This window comes from Pseudophryne corroboree, chromosome 4 (assembly GCF_028390025.1).
Source record: "Pseudophryne corroboree isolate aPseCor3 chromosome 4, aPseCor3.hap2, whole genome shotgun sequence".
Taxonomy (NCBI): domain Eukaryota; kingdom Metazoa; phylum Chordata; class Amphibia; order Anura; family Myobatrachidae; genus Pseudophryne; species Pseudophryne corroboree.
Genome location: NC_086447.1, coordinates 525,182,808 through 525,206,150, shown reverse-complemented (window position 1 = coordinate 525,206,150; position 23,343 = coordinate 525,182,808). Strand labels below are relative to the sequence as shown.

Below are 23,343 nucleotides of genomic sequence, written 5' to 3'. Positions count from 1 at the left end.
AGTTAGACTCCATATGTGGCTGTGTGGTGCTGAGAGACTGAGCAGCAGTTAAATTGGGTGCACACAGTCATTCGTTCTGACAACAACATAATCACAGGGATCATTGCAATATCCCTACTTCTGCATAGCATTCTCTGCCCTCCATAAACACTGACCACCGGCTCCTGGTTCTGGTAAGTATAATATATGGTGATAAAACTACAAGTCCCATCATTCCCTGCCGCAGTTTTGCTATTAGGGAATGCTAAAACTGTGGAGGAGATGCTGGGAAGTGTAGTTTCACAACAGCTAGAGAGTATTTATGTGCAAAGAGATACAGTGAAGTGAGTTGAGACACATGACTTAGCTCAGTGTAGTGTCTCGGCACATGGCTCTTTTGTAATGGATTGCAGACTGTGTACATGCAGTGAGTGCAGAGACTGCTGGCAGTGCTGGGACTCATGGAGGGAGTGACTCAGACGGTATCCGGTCTTTAGGTCGATCCTGTCTAGGTTGACAGTCATTAGGTCAGCTACTGAAGGTCGACAGTGAGAAGATTGACACATGCATACGTCGACATGGTCATTAGGTCGGCAAGGGCAAGGTCGACACAGTTTTTTTGGGGGTTCAGGACTTTTTCATACCTGTTCTATCCAAGTGAGCATAGAGTTGTTTAGAAACCTTGTGGTGAGTATAACGAGACACTTCGCCCGAAGCGTGGCAAGCAAATACGTTTTAATTATTGGTGGTACCAGATGGAAATTCAGGTCAAGAACCCCCCCCCCCCCCCCAAAAAAAAACAATAAAAAAACTGTGTCGACTGTGTGTCGACCAACTCACTATCAACCTTCAGTGGTTGACCTAGTGACTGTCGACCTGGACAGGCTCAACCCAATGATCCACACCTGACTCAGACATCTGGTAATGTGTCAGCTATTCAGCTGTACTGAATGAATCAATGAATCTGATCCATCTCCACTGAGTCAGCATCAGTCTCACAGGCAGTTAGTGCTCAGGGACTCAGACCTCTGGTAATGTGTCAGCTATTCAGCTGCACTGAATGAATCAGTAATGATTCTGATCCGTCTCCGCTGAGTGAGCACTGTCTAACAGTCAGTTAGAACAATTGGATTGGGAACAAAAAGCGGCCCTGGAAAAATTTGCACTAGTGGCCCCACTTGGGCAGCACCAGAGGTGTAAGGTCTAGCCATGGCAGCAGCACCCTCCCCCCAAGACTTTCCAGATAGTGGGGATGTCCAGCATCAAGGGGGAAGTTAAAAAGAAATACAATTGCATATTATGAGCACATTATATGATACACCTTCAGAATTTAGGAAACTATATCATTCTTTAGAAAGATATATTTTCTTGCTTATTACACCAACCGTATCCCAATCACTATTCACTTAATCTTATATGTCAGCCAAGCAGGCAGACAGAGCATACACTAGATCATCTGCAATCACAGGCTAAGTGGCAGTCATTTTCATATATGCAAATTATTTTGCATCTTATTCATTATGTCTATAAAAATGACCACATGTCCTCAAACAAAACAGGTCCCACGGGTGTGCCGGCCCACCGGGAATCTTCCCTGTAGACCCTATGGCCAGTCCGCCTCTGGTCTCCGCTGAGTGAGCACTGTCTAACAGTCAGTCAGTGACTCATACCTCTGCTATTCAGCTGCACTGGATGAATCATTTATGAATCTGACGAATCTCCACTGTCTCAACTCAGTGTCACAGGAAGTTAGGCACAGCAGCAGCAGCAGCCCTGACACTGAGCAGCATCACACTGCTCCCTCCCAGGGGGTGTCACCCAGGAATGCTGCCACCCAATCACTGTTAACTGACTGAGAGAGGCTACTGGGGGCTGTCTCAACACACCAAACTGTGAGTGACTCAAATCATTCGAACTTCTAAAATTCTAAATGATTTGACTCATTGTGTTGAGACAGCAACTCAGTAGCCATCTCTACTAGGGAGCCACAGGTCGGCCAGGCCTGGTCTAGTGTATAACCAGCTTAACTGTTTTCCAATATGTCATATATTATTTGTGTTATGCTGTAAAATGTGTGGCATGATGATAATGGAGATTTCAGTCTCAGATCAGAACATTGGCAGTGCAGTACTTAGAGCACTATGTTTATTTTATTTAAATTTGGGGCCAAAACTTATAGTGCACCATTGTGGCCCTACATGTCTTATCACGCACTTGCTTGAAGTGCCAGTACGCAAGGACATGTACTATCAATGCATGCATGTACTTGTAGTTCCACAAATGTTTGCACAGTCTAATGGGCCCTACACTCTGGCAGATAAAACAGAAACATAAATTAACAAGAACTCGTTCATATCATTCTGTGTGTAGGCACCAACGATTAACGATGCGCGGCCCGTGCTCGTTAATCATTGGTGCCCCGTCGCTTATGCATGCAGGCCAATATGGACGAGATTGTACATATTAGCGCGTAGTGCTATGGAGCCGGGTGAAACTTCACTCCCCCCGCCACCCCCCCCCCCCGCCGCCGCCAGGTCGCCCGTCGACCATATCCGCCGTCGGGCAGCTCGGCGGCGGATCGGTATGTGTGTAGGGCCCATTACCCTGGTAGTCACTGGCAAGAGATACAAGGAAGTGTGCAGTGCCGTAACTAGCTATGTGCGCTGTGTGCCTTGCACACAGCGCAGGATGACCTGGGGCGCAATCTGCCGGCAGCACAATATACACAGGTGATGAGTACCTGTCAGCTCCGCCTCCCCCCGCCTCAAACCCGAAGCTATCAATACTAACTGTTGCTGCTGCGGGGTTCCTCTCCTCCAGGGGCAGTAATAAAACAGAAGGGGGCGGGCCAGCCCCGCCACTGACCACTCACATTTCCTCCCCTTCCTCTTACTGCCTTTACGTCACGATGTAGGTCATTGGCGCAGGGATCCGCTGCTGCTGCTGCTGGCGCCAATGACAGGGGGATCCGCGGCGCTGCTGTTGCTGGTGCCAATGACGGGGGAATCCGCGGCACTGCTGCTGCCAATGACGGGGGAATCCGCGGCTCTGCTGCTGCCAGCGCCAATGACTGAGGGATCCGCGGCGCTGCTGCCAGCGCCAATGACAAGGGGATCCGCTGCTGCCGAATGAAGAAGGTACACTGTGCCGTCTGCATGGGGGGAGATAGCAAGGAGGAACACAGTGCTGCCTGTACAGAGGAGAAGAATTACACAGTGATGCCTGTACTGGTGGGTGGAATGTCTGTCTCAATCCTTGGTCCACCCTCTCTCTCAGTCTCCCACCCTTCTCTCTCTTTATTTATCTCTCTCTTTCTCCCACCCTCTCTCTCAGTCTCCCACCCTTCTCTCTTTTTATCTCTCTCTTTCTCCCACCCTTCTCTCTGTCTGCTTTCCCCCTTCTCATTCTTTCTGTCTGTCTCATCCTACTCTCTCCCCTTTTCTCCTCTCTCTTTTCGTCTTTCCCCTCCCCTCTCTATCTGTCTCCTCTTCTCTCTCACTTACCCTTATCTCTGATCACCAAAGTACACTTCACTATACTACACTCTAAGGGTAGGGGGTGTAAGGGGGACTCTACCTGCCGTAATGTGTAAAAAAGGGGGACGCTGTCTGCCGTAATGTGTAAAAAAGGAGAACACTATCTGGCGTAATGTGTAAAAAAGGGGATGCTGTCTGCCGTAATGTGTAAAAAAGGGGGACGCTGTCTGCTGTAATGTGTAAAAAAGGGGAACGCTATCTGGTGTAATGTGTAAAAAAGGGGATGCTGTCTGCCGTAATGTGTAAAAAAGGGGAACGCTATCTGGCGTAATGTGTAAAAAAGGGGATGCTGTCTGCCGTAATGTGTAAAAAAGGGGGATGCTGTCTGCCGTAATGTGTAAAAAAGGGGAACGCTATCTGGCGTAATGTGTAAAAAAGGGGATGCTGTCTGCCGTAATGTGTAAAAAAGGGGGAAGCTGTCTGCCGTAATGTGTAAAAAAGGGGAACGCTATCTGGCGTAATGTGTAAAAAAGGGGATGCTGTCTGCCGTAATGTGTAAAAAAGAGGAACGCTATCTGCCGTAATGTGTAAAAAAGGGGGACACTGTCTGCCGTAATGTTTAAAAAAGGAGGACGCTGTCTGCCGTAATGTGTAAAGAGGGGGCTCTATCTGCCGCAATGTGTAAAAAGGGGGACGCTGTCTGCCGTAATGTGTAAAAAGGGATGCTGTCTGCCGTAATGTGTAAAAAGGGCTCTACCTGGTGTAGTGTCGCTACTGTGCGGCGTAATTTGAATAATGGAGACAACTGTGCACCATTATATGAATTGGTATTATTTTGTGGCCACACCCCTTTCCCGTGAAGCCACGCCCCTATATATTTTGCTCGCGCATACGGTGCGCACTGCCGCCGGTTTACGTTAAGGGGGGGGGGCGCCGATGCCGTTTCTTGCACACAGCGCTAAAATGTCTAGTTACGGCACTGGAAGTGTGCAATGTGACTTAGCATTGGGTCATTCTTTTCTAGGTGTATGGCCCAATCATTTCTTAAGGAATACTGGGCTCAATGGTGGTTGCTCTGGGCTTTTAGAAATGGGTTACAGAGGTTTTTACTTTATTGTTGCATGTTCTGGCAGCCAAAATAGCTGAAACAGCATGCACTTGAACAACCTTAATTTCAGCTATAGTTGTAAATAGCACAGTTTGTATGCCCTCTAGGTCTAAGAATCGTGATTGTGGTTTTAGACATGGCATGTTTAATGTGCTTATGTGATATGCTGTTATCGCACATCAAAGCGACAAAAACCTTTAGTAAATAGCACAGTTTGCAAATCGCACATCAAAGTGACAAAACCTTTAGTGAATTGTACAGTTTGGAAATCGCACATCAAAGTGACAAAGAATACACTTTTTTCTCATTCATCTTTCACTGTTGTTTAAATTCTGGGACATAGAGTCCTTCACCCTTGCCACAGAGCGCCAAAGATAATATATATAGCATGTTTATAGTTCTATCCCCTATGGGGGTAATTCAGACCTGATCGCAGCAGCAAATTTGTTAGCTAATGGGCAAACCATGGGGGTCATTCACGAGTTGATCGCTCGCTGACGTTTTTCGCAGCGCAGCGATCAGGTCTCTACTGCGCGTGCGTATGCACCGCAATGCCCAGGCGCGTCGTACGGGTACACAGCGGATCATTGCTGAGCTATGGATTTAACGAAGAATCCATTCGCAAGGGGTGATCGCAAGGAGATTGACAGGAAGAGGGCGTTTGTAGGTGGCAACTGACCATTTTCTGGGAGTGTTTGGAAAAACTCAGGCGTGTCGAAGCGTTTGCTGGGCGTGTGTCTGACGTCCAAAAAGACTGAAGTGATCGCAAGGACTGAGTAAGTCCAGACTTATTCAGAAACTGCACAAAATGTTTTTGCACAGCTCGGCTGCACAGGCGTTTGCACACTTGCAAAGCGAATATACACTCCCCCATGGGCGGCGACTATGTGTTTGCACGGCTGCTAAAAGTAGCTAGCGAGCGATCAACTCGGAATGATGTGAAATCTAACTCTCTCTGCAGGGCCGTTTCTAGACAATTTGGCTCCCAGTGCGAGATTTCAAAATGTACGGTACGGTAGGCAGATATACCCATTTTACACAGTACGCAGGCAGGTGCCCCCATTTTACACAGTGCGGAAGGCAGGTATCCCCATTTTACACAGTACGCAGGCAGGTGCCCCCATTTAACAAAGTGCGGCAGGCAGGTATCCCCATTTTACACAGTACGGCAGGCAGATATCCCCATTTTACACAGCGCGGCAGGCACGTGCCCTCATTTTACACAGCACGGCAGGCAGGTGTCCCCATTTTACAAAGTGCGGCAGGCAGATATCCCCATTTTACACAGTGCGGAAGGCAGGTATCCCCATTTTACACAGTGCGGCAGGCAGGTGCCCCCATTTTACACAGTGCGGCAGGCAGGTATCCCCATTTTACACGGTGCGGCAGGCAGATATCCCCATTTTACACAGTGTGGAAGGCAGGTATCCCCATTTTACACAGTGCGGCAGGCAGATATCCCCATTTTACACAGTACGCAGGCAGGCAGGTATCCCCATTTTACACAGTGCGGCAGGCAGATATCCCCATTTTACACAGTACGCAGACAGGTGCCCCCATTTTACACAGTGCGGCAGGCAGATATCCCCATTTTACACAGTGCAGCAGGCAGGTATCCCCATTTTACACAGTGCGGCAGGCAGATATCCCCATTTTACACAGTACGCAGGCAGGTGCCCCCATTTTACACAGTGCGGCAGGCAGCTATCTCCATTTTACACAGTACTGCAGGCAGATATCCCCATTTTACACAGTACGCAGGCAGGTGCCCCCATTTTACAAAGTGCGGCAGGCAGGTATCCACATTTTACACAGTGCGGCAGGCAGGTATCCCCATTTTACACAGTGCGGCAGGCAGGTATCCCAATTTTACACAGTGCGGCAGGCAGGTATCCCCATTTTACACAGTGCGGCAGGCAGGTGTCAAGTAGGGGGGGAGGAAGGGGGAGAGAGAGAAAGATAGAGATAATACTTACATCTTCCCGCTTTTCGGGTCCCGCCGCCTCACGTCCCTCGCGCCGGCCACCTCCTCCTTCCAGGCTAATCTCTCCTCCCTCTCCCCGAGCGCTCCTGCTTGGGGGGGCGGGGCTTCGCGGAATGACACGTTTGCGCCGTGACGTCACGACGCAAATGCGTCATTCCGCGAAACTCCGCCCCCCGAGCAGGAGCGCTCGGGAAGAGGGAGGAGAGGAGATTACGGACACACAAAGTGCCGCGGCGGGCGCCCCGTGCGGTTGCACGGCTCGCCCGCCGCTAGAAACGGCACTATCTCTCTGTACATGTTATATCTGCCCATCCTGCACTGCACATGGGGTGTCGTTCCGAGGTGATCGCTAGCTGCATTTGTTCAAAGCGCAGTGATCAGGTTAAAAAATTGCAGTTCTGTGCATGCGTATGCGGCGCAATGCGCACGCTCGACGTACGGGCACAACGACCGATGCAGTTTGCCCAGGGTCTAGCGATGCATTTCAGTCGCACTGGTTGCCGCAGAGTGATTGACATGAAGTATGCGATTCTGGGTGGCAGCTGACCATTTTCAGGGAGTGTTCGGAAAATGCAGGCGTGGCTGGGCGAACGCTGGGCGGATGTGTGACGTCAAATCCGGAACTGAATAGTCTGAAGTGATCGCAAGCACTGAGTAGGTTTTGAGCTACTCTGAAACTACACAAATTGTTTTTGCAGGCGCTCTGCAATACAACCGTTCGTACTTATGCTAAGCTAAAATACACTCCCAGTGGGCGGCAGCATAGCGTTTGCACAGCTGCTAAAAACTGCTGGCGAGCGATCAACTTGGAATGACCCCCATGCTTTTGCCTATTAGCTAACAGATTTGCTGCTGCGATCAGGTCTGAATTAGGCCCTATAGCTACTGCATTTCTTCTTCATTAATCACTCCCCTTTTACTTTCCTGCATAGAGAGATCGCACAGATTTGATTGCCTCTGCTGTACTGTATCCCAGCCCCGACTTCCATGAGTACAAATACAACCCTTTCTTACACAGTTCAGCTGTTTGACAGCTTTCCTTTTATCCCTCATTTAAGAAAATAAAAAAGAAATTTCTGCAACTGATTATTATTATTTTTTTTAAATGATGTCTTGTGCTTAAAATAGTGCAGCACAATATCAGAAAATTGGCTTAGCAATGTAAGAAAGAATTCTACTAACTAGTAAATCAGACCACAGATGATCAACTTCCATTAAGCAATAGAAACTACTGCAGAGCTTAACATTGTATTTTATTATTTTATTTAAGCCCCTTCAGACACATTTTCTACTACAAGACATCCAACTACATAGCAAACAAACAACTATGTTGAAGGCCAGTTCCGGTATCTTTCAAAAACATGGTTTAAAATGACAAAAGGGACAACTTTGTACTACCCTTGACGACAGATTTAGTAATGAGTACACACTTCCCATACTTAAAGGACGTTCTTTCTTAAAATAGTACTATGGTAAAACAAGTCATATAATGGTCACTGTCAGAAGGATCTGTGACATATTGCTGAGGACCTGTTGCTGGCACTCCCAGTGATCTTCTTAAATGATAACTCCAGCAGTGAAGGAGTGAATTACATGGGTGTTTGAGGGACCACACAGATGGGACCCACCCTCAACCAAATAAGGCCAAGAAGAATGCTAAGAGCAAGTGTGCTAAGAATAACCCTGAGCATTAATGGGTAATGTTACAAGACACTCTGAGACCTGTCCCATATACAAATGCAGTTATTATGAGACAAGCTGCAGGGCCTTAACTGGCACTATTCAGTTCCTTTGCTTTTTTTGCTGTCTCAGATTTTCAGTTCTTTTTAGAGTTGAATACCTAATAATATTAGGGATCCTCGGAAGGACTGTGAAATATTTTCTATAGTGATCTGGAAACGCTTTGATTGATCCTAGGACTCACTGCACCGAGAAAGCCGCCAGGAGGGGGATGCTGAAATTAAGGAAGTTTCAGGCAGCATAAAAGAGGAAAGGACTGAGTTACGAAACACAGAATCCTACCCCAAAAATCTCCCCAACTTTAAATTGCTCAACACCACATCTGAAGACTTATGACCTGTTACTGCCATTGATTCCTTAATATTCAATCATCGCTATGACAGAAAGCACAGCTGAAGGTAATTTAACTATTTTTGGATGCAAGAAACTGCAATTGATTTTCACTGATGAAACTTTTTGTACCTAAAATGTTTTTATATTAATTTGTCACTTGGAAAAAACAACAACAACTTACTTTACTTTTAGTTAGCAAAGGAATGACTTCATCAGAACACTTTCGGAGTTGCTAGTTATTTTTTATTATTTACAGTTACTGTAGATATTTTGCATGTAAAGTGGAATATCAGATCTCCTGTCCACTCTATAAATAACATGAAATATGAGGCCTGTTAGGGATAATCTCTGAACATCTTCGACAGTGACATAAGAGCAATGTTTATTGGACTCACTATCTGCATTTAAGAATCCACAACTTGCCCTCTCTCTTGTAACCAGTCTGTAAGGTTCACTCCTATGCACAGTTGCAGTCAGTCACTAATGCAGTATAAATGTTTTTACAGATGATGCATTTTTCTTGGGGATGTTTATTAAGCCTAGAATGCCTAAGTAACTAATGAGCTGATGCTACTTGCAAGCAGTACAACCCAGGACATGCTGGGAGATGTAGTTCAACAACTACAAGACAGCCACATGTTGCTTGCTGGTGACAGAAATCCATAATGTTACTGATCTTGTTGAAACAACATAATACTTTTTTTTTTACTTTTAAGCATTTTTTTAAAGGAAAATAAATGAGCAAATGTCAACAACTAAAATAAGTCTGCCTCGTAGTATGTTGTCCATTTAGAAATATTTGTAAAAAGATAAACACAAGAGTAAATCATTTATGACAAAAATATACAATTATGTACACAGAAAAGAATAATAAACATATTGAGGTGGTTTATAAACAGCGGTGATCAGCCATAGCTCTAGCAGAATGTTAGGTTTTTTCAAGCACTAAAGCTATCCTCTTTTTCATAATAACCAAAAATACACCAATTAACAATACACCAATAGTAAGGTGATCTTTGTTAATCAATTAAATTCAGCAAAACTTATCTTTATGGTCTGATAAACAATACAATATATCAAAGCACTGCAATGCTGTTAAATGGTAACATCAATATAGAATGTATTATGTAACCTCAAGCAATGTTTTGAATATACCAAAAAAAGTTGTCACATCCTGACATAAATTGACAGGATCCCCAGGCTATTTATAAGCATATTCCCATAATGTATAATATCATGTAATAATAATATAAACAGTATTCAGTTATATTAAGTACACATGTAAAACACAATAATATAATTTATAGTGTGCCGTAATGTTGATTAGTTTGCTGCATTAAAGCCACATTTTTACAGAAGATGTTATAGTATGGAAGCAATTCATGATGGGCCATGTATTACAAAATTGTATTTACAGTGTAGTGTAACCTATACTATTGTTAATACACATTTTGCATAATAAATTATGTATATTCAGAGGTATTTACTTTAATGAAAGAGCATTTCAAGCCAATGCTGTATGTGTACATTTAGTGGTATTTATTTTTTATTTTTTTACAAAAAGATGGTTTCCATACCTCTCAACATTCCAGTCTTTGGTGGTTACATTATGATACATGATAGTGTGTGGATGAGTCGCAATGGGTCATAACTAGCACATTTGTGGCACTAGGCGAACCTGAGTCCACTCCTCTGAAAACATTGCTACAATGCTATACTCAACAGTTCTGGCCACAAAACATTCTTGTCATCGGTTAGTCAGAACCCTGTCTGTTCATGATATGATCATATAATCTGTGGTCAAATACTTCATAATTGAATCACTAAGATTTATTAATTTGCAAAAGACATGTTGGTGCTTGGACAACTGACTTCAGTTATTTCTTAATAAATGCTGTAACTACCTGTAGCTTTAATCTTGTTATCTCTATAGATATTCTCTCACAGATTCACTTGCATGTCAGAGTACTGCAAAAAATTGAAGATCACTGATAGTATTATCTATAGTCATTAGTCAGTGGCACCGAGAGTGTTTGTGTGTGTGTGTGTGTGTGTGTGTGTGTGTGTGTGTGTGTGTGTGTGTGTGTGGAGATTGGGGGAGTACTGGGGCGGCGCACTTTACCTGGTCCTGGGCTTTTTGGAGGACCCCAGCGGGGTGCCCAGGTCAGTTGCTGAGGGGTATATTGTCCCTCTTTGCAGCAATGCTGTTGACCGGATCTGCCCCTCCCCTCCTTCTTGCTGTTTGACAGTCGACCTGCCATCCAGAGGCTGAGAAAGAGCAGCAGCATCACCAACATCAAGGTGACAATGCCATCCTCCCTGATCCCCCCCCCCCATCCACAGAGCGTGTGGTGCTCCCTACCCTTAATAACACCCCCATTCTTTGCAGCACCGCATATGGTATTGTTTTTTAGGGGGGCATGACTACACTTCCTGAGTTTCGTCCACCCATCCCAGCTATAAGTGGCTCTGTATTTAGTCTATGACAATGATCTGAAACATTTCAGGGGCCACATGGTTGGACAACTAAGCTTATAAAGGCCCACACATTAACTTTCATTTATGAAACAAATACAAATATTTTTATTAAAAAAATACACCTACCTGTAATATATTAGCAGGCACTTTAAGCAAGTTTAAAAAGCTATAAACAAACAAATCACACAATAAAGCAGAAAGGAGCTGTGGGCCGCAGGTAAAGGAGGGAAGGTATAATGGTTAGCATTACTGTCACTATCACAGCACTGAAGTCAGGGAGGCGATTCCCACAGTGGCCCTGTGTGGAGTTTGTATATTCTCCCCCATACTTGCATGGGTTTCCTCCCACAATCCAAAAATATATTGGTAGGTTAACTGGCTTCTGAAAAAAAAATGAACCCTAATGTGTAAGTGTGTGTGTGTGTGTACATGGGCAGACTAGATGGGCCAAGTGGTTCTTATCTGCCATCAAATTCTAAGATTTAGAAACCTATTTATATTCCCTGTATAGGTCAAATATTAGGTAAAATTTATGATATTGAAAATTACTGGGATGATGTCTGTACTGTATGGAGATATGTGGTCAATGAGATGTTTTTTGTGCTGTATAACAATCAATGCTATGCTTTTTGTACTGTGGGCCTGTCAATAGGATGCTCTATGACTGTGTACTGTATGTTGGTCACTTGGATTCTGTGCATACTATGTGGTGGTCACTGGGATACTCTCCATATAATATGGAGTTCACTGGGATGCTACCTGTATTGTATGGAGATCTCATGGATGCTTAATGTATGTTATGGTGGTAACTGGAATATTGTCTGTAATGTATGAACATCACTGGAATGCTGTTTGTGCTATATAATGGTCACTGGAGGGATCTCTGTATTGTATGATGTTCATTGGGATGTTGTCTGTACTGCATTAGCTTTGACTGGGATGCTGTCTGCATTGTATAGTGGTGACTGGGATGTTCTAGGCCAGTGGTTCTCAAACTCAGTCCTCAGGACCCCACACAGTGCATGTTTTGCAGGTAACCCAGCCGGTGCACAGGTGTATTAATTAATCACTGACACATTTTAAAAGGTCCACAGGTGGAGTTAATTATGTCACTTGTAATTCTGTGAGGAGACCTGAAAACATGCACCGTGTGGGGTCCTGAGGACCGAGTTTGAGAACCTGTGTTCTAGGCATTCCATTGTGGTCACTGAGATGCTGTCTGTGTGGAGATCACTAGAATGCTGTCTGGCAGTCACTGGGATTCTGTCTGTACAGTATGCTGGTCAATTTGATACTCTTTACTGTATGGCAAACACTAGGATGCTATCTAAACTGTATGGCGGTCATGTAGGTGTCTAACGGAGGTTCTCACATGCCATTCCCTGCCCACTGGCTTCTATTTCTGGTTATGACTTGTTTGTCCTGAAAAGTCAGGTCTCTGATAGTGCGGTGACCATGATTTTGTGGATGCTTAATATCTTCTAGACATTCTTTCTATAGAGTTTCACTTTTAAAAGGCTGTGGTCCAAACTGATTATCTGTAGCTGGAGGTATTTCTGTCTCTCCTATAATATACCACCCCCTGCCCATCAGATCTTCTCACATACCAGCTACTACTTATCAGGTCTTCTCACACTCCAACCCCTGCATACTAGCTCTTCTCATACGCCGCCTCTTGCCCTGCAGATTTCTCACAAGACATCCAATGAGAATATCATGCACAGTACTTACAGACATGGAGACTATCACATACAACTTATTGACAAGGACACAAGCACACAGACCTTACTGACAGAGAGACTGTCACACATAGCTTTGTGACACACAGATTACTGATATGCATACTGCCACACAGCCTACAGAAGCAGAGTCTGTCAAACACAGTTTACTGACACACAGACTGTCACAGTGCTTACAGATATCGAAATAGTTAAACACTGCACATGGACTCAAACAATGTCAGTATGCTTACTGACATGGAGACTGTCAGACTGTCACACTTAAGCTTACTGACACAGAGACAGTCACGGTGTTAACTGAAACAGGGACCATCACATAATGTTTACTAACATGGATACTGTCTAATAATGCTTACGGAAATGGAGACTGTCACATGCTTACTGACACAGAAACTGTTCATGCTTACTAACATGGGGACTGTATGCAATCTCAAAATGTCACCACCAGAGTGCCCTCTGTTATCATGGAGATATCCCCCAGCTGAGAGGAGAGCACAGCACCTTGTGAAGCCTGTGATCCTGATCCAACAAGGTCTGTCTTTGGCCTTATCCAGAGGCCCTTGGTTATAAGCCCTCATTTGATGATAGCCAATTTAATAGAATAATTTTTAAAAAGCCATAACTATGACTTTTTTATTTTTAATTATGTATAGATATTTACTTAGTAGGACAGCTTACAGAGGCAGTATGTTCATGTCCTACCCATTTACAGTCCATTCAAGGTGGCATATAGTACAGTACAGTGGAAATATTTTGCAGTTACAGTACTGGTACTTTTTTGACTGACAGTACCAACACAAACATCCAAGTGCCTCCCCCAAACAGGTGCCGCCCCTAGGCATGTGCCTCACATGCCTAATGGGAAATTCCCTACTGCCCTATGGTACCCTCCAAAAGCTCAGTTAGCAGTGTTGAGCTGACAAGGGTATTTGTAGGCATAGCAGCAAGACAAGATGATCAAGGGAGGGCAGTGGATGGAGTGGTGATTGGGCAGCAGTGAGGGAGGTGCTTGGGGATGTCTAAGAAGGGTCATACTTACTAGAAATCTCAAAGAAAAAACAGTGCCAATTAGTGATGAGCGGATTCGGTTTTACTCGGTTTTACTCGGTTTTACACGGTTCTCAAAACGGCATCTTATTGGCTCACGGATGTCACGTGTTTTGGATAGCCAATAAGATGCCGTTTTGAGAACCGAGTAAAACCGAGTAAAACCGAGTAAAACCGAACCTCGCTCATCACTAGTGCCAATGACAGCCTTTTCCAGGGCTCTCTCACAACCCTATTGGGCAGATGGTGATCTCAGCCGTGCTGGCATAAGTTTCCCAGACAGCAGTTTGTCCTTGTCCTTGCCCTAGTGGCAATAAATCTAGTTACTATCAAATCTGCATCTCTATGTCAATCTGCTATCATGATGAGCTGATTTCCAATTACGTTATTGCAATGTATTGCCTCAGTGGAATCTTGAGGCTACCACCATTAATGTTTTTTTCAGATACTGTTTCTGCCTAGCACTATTTTTTTATTGCCAATGGAAAGTCTCAAATTCTATCTTCAACATTTTATCAATCATATCTAGCTAGGCCTAGACACATATACTGTAGGTGTTTGACAGTACAGAACACTTTTGAATTTGCTGTGCTCTGCAGTGAATAAATTAATAAATTAGTGATGTCAGTGAAGCTACATGTAGTTTGCAGCACACTGTTCATTGAAAATTCGTCTGATTAAATTTCTGATCCAGATTATCCATATTTTATGAACTGCTATGAGAATGAACAAGTCTGCCCACTCTCCATTGTTCTGGAGCATCCAGTAGCTATTTACAACCACAGGCTTTGTAGTCAGACCGAGTCTCTTGTCTGCCGGTCCACTCTGTGTACACTGTCTGCTGCCCTTGAACAACTCTCTACACCTGGAGGGCAACATGGTTTTGCCAAGTTGCTTTATACTTTGCTTTACTTACAAACAGTGATCAGTTCCAGTATATGTGATGTAACTCTGTTTTACCGACACACTCAGGAATCTGTTATATAATTTTACCTGTAACTGCTGCAAAATGCTCACTTCTTTCCACTTTCCAAAAATACTTTTAAACAATTGTATCTGGTAAACACATTATTATATTTTAAGCTGATTTTTGTTTATGAAAAGTGAAAAAAAAAATATAATTTGTTTTCTCACTACATTATATGCGGCATTTAGTGTACTACTCTATAATACATCATTTGAGCTCGCTTCATTTTGCCTATGAATGCAGGACAGCTATTCACATGCTACTGTATTGTACAGTACATCAAGCTCTGTACAGTGCATTGTACTGTATATTTGCATTATACTAATTGTGTACCAAGTCTTTTTTCTCCATGTTTCAATGTAATAATATTATTGTTCTGTCTACAATGACAACAGACAATTGTTTAACTCTGCTGCATAGCAAATTAAAATTAAATGTCACATTTCCAGTTTTGTCAAACTGTGATTACTTTTACATATGTATTTGTTACAAGCTACCATTTCTAAGGGCATCAACATGTGAAATGCTTCTATCCTTACTGTTCTAATAATCTCACTGTATTGTAGACATATTTATCAGTATTATTTTTATTATTTTCGCATTTTGTTTAATATCATACGAATGTACTAATAGGCAAATGGAAGAGAATTCTCAAAATTATCCTTCAAGCCCTTAAATTTGCATTTTTTTGTAATCAGATTGCATTTCCCATACTTGGAGCAGGAAATGTGATCTGTTCAAATAATTTACTAAATTAAAATTGTAAAAAAATACTGGAGGGGGACCTGTTATAATAGCACCAGTTATGCAGGCTTACCTGTGGTTTAACTACCTCCTGCTCTGCTTTGACAGGCAGCGCAGAGCTCAGAGCAGGTGCCTGTGATCGGCCACATGTGTCTAAATAGACCACAGACTGATACAGTGCTAAAATCATAGTTAAAAAAGGAAGTATAAATAAATACACTTACCTTCATTCAGTGATCGGTGATCCAGTGAAATGCAGCCAGTCAGCTGATCGATGTGCTCCTTCTGTAACCTTGGTCATCTGATCTGCTGTGAACCGAGATGCTGTGAAGTCCCGACTAGCATCTAAGTATACAGCATTGATCAGATGCACAGTCGCATGGTATTTTTTGCTGAAAATACCTTGAGAAGCGCGAGGGAGGGATTCACTGGGACAGAGCACTCACACAAGCTCTTTCCCTGCATGCAATATTTGATATATTCACCTGAATTTATCACAGCCCATCCACATCTTATTGTGATAAATAAGAAAGGAACATACAGATAGGTTGAGGCTTTTCTCATTTGCAATGTGCACTTTAAAACTGTGTTAAAATTTAAATTACATGTATACAAATAATGAGTTTCCTACTCTGTTATGGAAGGGGAAGGCTGCCAGTATGTTTACGGTTGTGTCTATGTTTCCTTCGTGATCAGGACCAGGAAGTGACAGCACAAGAGGGCAGTAGATAACTTCCGCCCTTACAGAACCTTAATGTTTTCTCAGTTCTCCGTTTGTTTGAGGTTATTTTGTATTTTCTATGCACCATGCTCGCCACGCTTCAGGCTTGGTGTCTCGCTTCCCTCGCCACAGGTTACTATTCCAAATAGTTTGTGACATGGACCAAGGGGCTTATGGGAAAGGTCCTCTCCACAAAGGGAAACTAGACGCTACCCATACTTTTACTACTCTAGTGTCCTTTCAAACTTAATAAATAAATATTACATTTGTTTGCTTACCCCAAGACACATTGGAACTATATGGTTTTTGAATGTGTATGTTCCATGTATTGCAATTTTTAAACATATTTAGTACACACAGTCAAGCAGCACCTCCTGTCAAATTCCTGGTGCATCTGACCCTTGGACATCAAAGGAAAGGTAGTGGCAGTTGCTAACTTGCGTATGTGTCCAGCTATGAAACTGTTGTAATAATGTAACTCTGTTCAGTTTTATGATTACATCTGCTTTCCAACTCTGAATAAGGCACACACTGTGTGTATGTACAGAAAATTTCAATGGGCATACTAAACATCCTAGTGACATTTGGTGGACCCCTTTGTTCTAAGTAAGCATTCGTTACCTCTCATACCAAGAAATAAAGACACGGAGACTTGAATTTGGCAGAAAAATTGCTAGCTATTTATTTGACCCTAACCATAGCAAACCTGTAAATGAAAAACTTTTGTTAAGATGCCGAAACAGCCGGCATATGGTGGCAGAAAAAAGAACGGCTCTATTGAACTGACACTAACCTTAAAAATGCTAAAATCAAAACCATCTTAATTTAAATACAAACTATCAAAACGGTAATAGGTGCTAGCTCCACCCCCACAATGACTTCCCACCCGGAGGGGTGCCCATTCCGCTGCCTCCCGGTCAGGTGGTCGAGCGGCCAATAAGTCGATGGAGGTGAGTGCACCTAAACCAAATCAAACTGTAAATCCCTACAGCTTACCATACAACTACAAACTGCCATTCTTTTCCGCCAATAAATAGCCAACAATTCAATGCCAATGCACTCCGTGCCAGAACCTCTACCAAACAGGGTGGGAGGGCGGGAAGGCAATTTCAGCAACCAGAGAGAGACAAAATGGCCTATCCTACCCTATATATGCTAACCCTCCCCTTTTTCCAAGGGCTGTACTTTCCTTCCAGCTAGGTCCACCCCTCACAAGATGTTTAACTCATTCCTTTCCTATGCTGTCAATTCTCTCTCCTAAACATCCTAGTGACATTTGGTGGACCCCTTTGTTCTAAGTAAGCATTCGTTACCTCTCATACCAAGAAATAAAGACACGGAGACTTGAATTTGGCAGAAAAATTGCTAGCTATTTATTTGACCCTAACCATAGCAAACCTGTAAATGAAAAACTTTTGTTATGATGCCGAAACAGCCGGCATATGGTGGCAGAAAAAAGAACGGCTCTATTGAACTGACGCTAACCTTAAAAATGCTAAAATCAAAACCATCTTAATTTAAATACAAACTATCAAAACGGTAATAGGTGCTAGCTCCACCCCCACAATGACTTCCCACCCGGAGGGGTGCCCATTCCACTGCCTCCCGGTCGGGTGGTCGAGCGGCCAATAAGTCGATGGAGGTGAGTGCACCTAAACCAAATCAAACTGTAAATCACTACAGCTTACCATACAACTACAAACTGCCGTTCTTTTCCGCCAACAGCGAAAGACTCCTCCCCAGAGTCTTCGCACCGCCACCATAACCTCACCCTAACTCCTGCAACACTAGGAACAGATCCTCCAGGAAAAACATCATCCCCTCATTGGATAGGTGCACACCATCAGGCCGAAAAAGGTGACTGTCTCGGAACCGAATCCTAGGGTGGCGAACTACTTTGCCTCCGTGCGACAGCACCCACTTCGCCACCGCCCCATTCACCTTCTTTCTGGCCTCATCAATTACGCGACCGTCCGTCACACCTCGCCAACTCAACCTTGGCACCATCAATGAGAACACCAATATGCAATTGGTCCATGCTGCGGCCACACTTGACAGATCCTGTATCATGGCCCACCGCAACTCCAAAGACGTCCTCTTCCCCAGGTCGTTGCCACCCAGATGGACAACCAATACTCTAGGAACTCCATGCTTGCTGGCCTGACTGACTAGTCTACTCCTCAGATCTTTCCACATCATTCCTCGCCAACCAAGCCATCTAACTCCCTGAGCCCTAGGAAACCGCTGAGCCCCAGCCGAGGCTAAAAACTTTGCGGCCCAAAAAACATACGAGTGGCCCACCACCCAAACGGTCAAGTCATCAGCAAACCAACCTGAAGAGGAGGAAAAGGGGGTAAAATTGGTTACTAAATATCTAAACCATAATTCAGTAAGTGCATTAACCTGAAGGATCTGCCAAAAAGAAAAATTTTCTGTTTCCGAATATTGCAGAAATCTCGGCCTAGCCGATCTGCACGAGCTTCGAGCCAATTTGAAGCATAACATGAACACACGAATGGGGAAAATGAAAACAAATTTAAGAAAATAAAACGGGGGGGGGGGTTAAAAAGGGGTAAAACATGTAAGAACTCAGCTGGAGGTGAAAGCGTAAAGACCTGCTGAGGGACTCTGATTAGAACGAATTAGCCGAATTGTGGATTAGAATTCAGTCCGTCAAGTCAGGCAAAAAAATCGCAAAATAACTCCAGACCCCCGCTGCCGGCTCATGCCCGCAACGGCGAGTAGCTAATCCCTGAGTAGGATAAAAAGGGGGGAAGACAAACACACGCACAAGACCATAACGTACTGAACTGTACAACATGACTGAACAACTGTAATTAAACAACAAACTACGCGCGAGCCAACATTTCATGCAACGGGGCGAATATACCGTCTGTAACTTGACGACTTCCATCGCCCCACCGCCTGGACCTCGGCCATGGAAAATCCCACCGCCGCAGCCGACGTCGCAGCCCCTATGCGGAAGGAATGCATCCCGAAAGCAGCGGGTGGAAGGCCCAAGCTCGCAAGACAGCGACCCAGCATCCAACGAAATTGATACTTCGTCACCGGCAGCCCGTCATAATGCAGCAGCCATGACCCCCGACCGCCGGTCCGTACTGCCGCATACTGCACTGCCAAACTTACTGGGCAAATGCTCTCATCCAGTGCCGGAACCAAGGTGACCCAACGGCCTCTCCCCACTTGGTCCGTCTTAGAGCGACACAATCTGCAAAGCAAGGACCTCTCACCCACCACCATGTCCCCGACCAGCATGCACGAATCTGCTCGCTTAGAAGGCGCCACCAATTCCGAAACCCTAAAGGCCCCGTGGTAAGCCATTGAAAACGCCAAACTGAACAACAGCGACTCAAACATGGACGATGCGACACCTCCTACCGCCCTGATGACAGCTGGCAACAAGGCCGCGTCAATGGGCCGCCTCTTGTCAGGCGGCGTCGACGCCACTCGCGCCCATCCTTTCATCGCCTTCAGCAGAATCCCACTTTTCGTCACGTCGGGGACGCCCTTTATTTTGCTGAAAAACAAAATCCCAGCCAAGTACCGGGCAACCACCGCTCTGGACCTACCCGAAACATACAGCTGCCAAATAAAAGAAAGCATCATCCGATGCCCGCTGTTACCTTGTGAATTCCGTCCTTGAACAAACTCCTCCCACTCGCTCCAGGCTTGCCTGTAAGCCGTAAGCGTAGTTGGCGCGACTGACCGCAACGCTAGACCCTCCAGTCCGGCCCGATCACCTGCCAAACATAACCGGGACAATGAAAACCATGCTCGTCGGCCTCGGGTGCCAACAAACAAAATCTTTCCCACTGCCCTCGTGATAACGCGTCAGCAATTCCGTTCTCTAGCCCCGGCACGTGCTGCGCGCGGAACCACACGTTCCAACGTAGGCACGTCAACATCAACTGCCCCAGCACCCGCAGAACGACCAGCGACTTCGCCCTCTGGTTGTTAATCGCATGCACCACACCCAGATTATCACATCTAAACAAGATGCTGCGATGAGCCAGCCGATCGCCCCATACCTCCAGCGCCACCATAATGGGGAAAAGCTCCAGAAGCAAAAGGTCCTTTGTTAAACCTTCGCGATGCCATTCCGCCGGCCACGAGGCCGCGCACCAAGATCCCTCCAGATAGCAACCGAATCCAGAGGCACCCGCTGCGTCGGTGAACAACTGCAACCTAGCGCTGTCCAACATTGGGGCCTGCCATATACACACCCCGTTGAAGTCCTCCAGGAACGAGGCCCATACTGCCAAATCCCTCTTAATCTCTGAGGACAAACGTATGAAATGGTGTGGTCTGGCACACCCTGCAGTCGCCCTTTCTAGCTTCCGGCAGAAAACCCTGCCCATCGGGATTACCCGACAAGCAAAGTTCAACATGCCCAGCAAGGACTGCGCCTGCCGTAGTGTGACCTTACGCGACCCTACAAACCGGCAAATGGCGTCGCGGAGCTTCACCACCTTGTCCCGAGGAAGCCGACACACTCCTGCCACCGTGTCAATCTCAATCCCCAAAAAGGACAAGCAGGAGGACGGGCCCTCTGTTTTATCCTCGGCCACCGGAACGCCGAAGTGGAAAAACAGCGCTCGGATGCTGAAAAGCAAGTTGCCGCACCGTGGTGAATTTGCCGGACCCGCGCACAGGAAGTCATCGAGGTAATGGGCGACCCAGTGACCCCCTGATGAATACTCCACGCACCAATGTAAAAAAGTGCTAAAACGCTCGAAAAATTAGCATGAAACGGAACATCCAATCGGCAAACATTTGTCGATGAAATACTCCGCTCCAATCCGGAAACCCATAAAACGGAATGAGTCCGGGTGTAATGGCAGCAACCGAAAAGCAGACTCAACATCAATCTTAGCCATGAGGGCCCCGGTCCCGTAACCGCGGACCATCTCCAACGCTTCGTCAAACAACTGATACACCACCGAGCAATGAGCCGGCGGTATTGCGTCGTTGACCGACGCCCCCGACGGGTAAGAAAGATGCTGAATGAGCCGGAAAGCGCCTGGAGTCTTCTTGGGAACCACCCCCACTGGAGAGATGACCAAGTCATCCACCGGGGGCGATGGAAACGGTCCCTCCATCCTGCCCAACCTGACCTCCTTATCCACTTTCTCCCTTAGTACTAACGGCAAGGCTCGGGCAGACTGGAGGTTCCGCTGGGCACGTACGGACACCTCGCTCGCAACAGGCAAGCGAAACCCAAACTGAAAACCGGAAAACAAAAATTGTGCATCCTCCCTATTTGGATACAAGTCCAACCACCAGCCCATCGTCTCCAATTTAATTGGTGTTGGCGCTCTGCGAAGCGCTCCCACCCGCGGCTTGTCTGGGGTAAGGTTGCTTACCCCGGGCACCCTGCCGACTGCCTTTGAAGCAGGAGGAAGCTTGGTGGGATCCGCCGCACTGCAGGCACGAGTGTCGAAAACGACACTGCTTGCCGAAGGAACACGCCACGTTGTTAAACGTGAAACATTTTCCTTTTGAGGCGGCACGCCCCCCTGCGCGGACGGCCGACCTACCTGGCTTGGCCAATCCGCCTTCCGCGCCGGACCCTTGGGCGGACGACCCTGCGCGGTGCCCATCCGCCCCCGGCTTCCGGGGCTCCTCAGCCTGTTGCGAAGCCCGAGTGACCTTGAGCCAGACCTCAACGTCCTTGAACCCAAAGTCCATGACCTGCAATCCGTCCTGCTTTTCCCTGAATTCCTGGTCGTACCTACGCCACTCCGATCCCGCAGACGTGCGCTGCATGTCGTGCATGAGATGCAGGTACCGGATTATATTCATGTGCTCGTTTGGCCTGTCCTCCAGGTAACACGCCGCAAAGACCCAAAACCCGGCCAGCCAATTATCGAAGGTACGGAATGCCTCCGTCCCGATACCCTTCTTCGCTGCCGCCGCTTTATACTCCCTCTTCACGTCCTTCGTCAGGACGAACACATCAACGAAGTCCCCTCTGCGAATCTTCCTGCGGCAGCTATCTCGAAGCCCCCGCATAACGGCAGTATATTCGCAGCGCACGACCCCGGGCAAATCGCGGCGCTTCTTGGCCCTACGAGCTTCCTCGCTAAGCCGCTTGCGCCTCTTCCGCCTCTTCTGCTGGCCCGCTGCCCTCTTGGCAAATTTTGTTGCCCGCTTCCTTGCCCTAGTCGTGCTACTGACTGCGGACACCTGCGACGATAGAGAAGACGAAGAGGAGGAAGAGGAAGAACTATGAGAGCTAGAGCCCGTGGAGGAACCTGATACCGACTGCTCCACCTCACCTGATGCCGCCGACCCCGACATGGAATCCTCCGGCGTGGCCACACCACCATCTTCCTCTCCGTATTCAGCCATCTCCACTTCCCCGAGGTCCCCTGTAACAGAGAAAGAAACGGAGGACCCAGCCAGCACTTGCGGCGCATGCCGCGCCGTCCGTGAGGGGGGAGTTGCCGCCGAGCACCCCTGCTCGTCCTGCCCCGGACCCTGCTCCAATTCTGCGGCGGCCGCCCGAGCTCCCGGCAGGCGCGTGCCACTCGCTGCGCCGCCGCAGCCCTCCGACCACCGGCCCCGCCTGCCGCCGCAGGTTCGCCGGAACTAGCAGCCGTCCTCGGGGAGCCAGCCGCTGCTAACGGCCCTAAAGCCTCCACCACGGTGGCCAGGGCCGACGCCAGCGCTCCGGAGGGGTCGCGACGCCCCCAAAACGAGCCATCGGGCCCCGAGGAACCTCCCGCCGGGGCCCGCGCGCGACCACGCGCCCGCCGCCCGACCGGTGGCAACCGGGCACCCAACGCCCGCTGCCCCGGTGGGAAGATGGGGGCGCCCCTGTCGGCGCCCGCGCTGCCCTCGCTCTCCGCCTCCGAGTACGCCACCTCCCCCTGCGAGTCGGAACTATCTCCCGCCACTAGGGGGGAGACGCCCCGGGAATAATCTGCACGCGCCGCCGCCCTGCGGGCGCTGACCCATTCCCTGTCCCCCCTCCTCCCCCGCGGGCCGCTGGATTCCGGCCCCA

At 46.8% G+C, this 23,343-nt stretch overlaps 1 protein-coding gene across 1 annotated transcript in view; it reads left to right on the top strand.

Moving 5' to 3' along the window:
• The first annotated feature begins 8,259 nt into the window (after nucleotides 1-8,259).
• The window catches only part of TRDN (triadin), an 862,718-nt gene continuing 847,634 nt past the window's right edge, over nucleotides 8,260-23,343 (top strand). Inside the window, exon 1 of the mRNA XM_063919338.1 lies at nucleotides 8,260-8,685. Coding sequence (XP_063775408.1) covers nucleotides 8,664-8,685 — 22 coding nt within the window. The 5' untranslated portion in view covers nucleotides 8,260-8,663. The remainder of the gene's footprint in view (nucleotides 8,686-23,343) is intronic.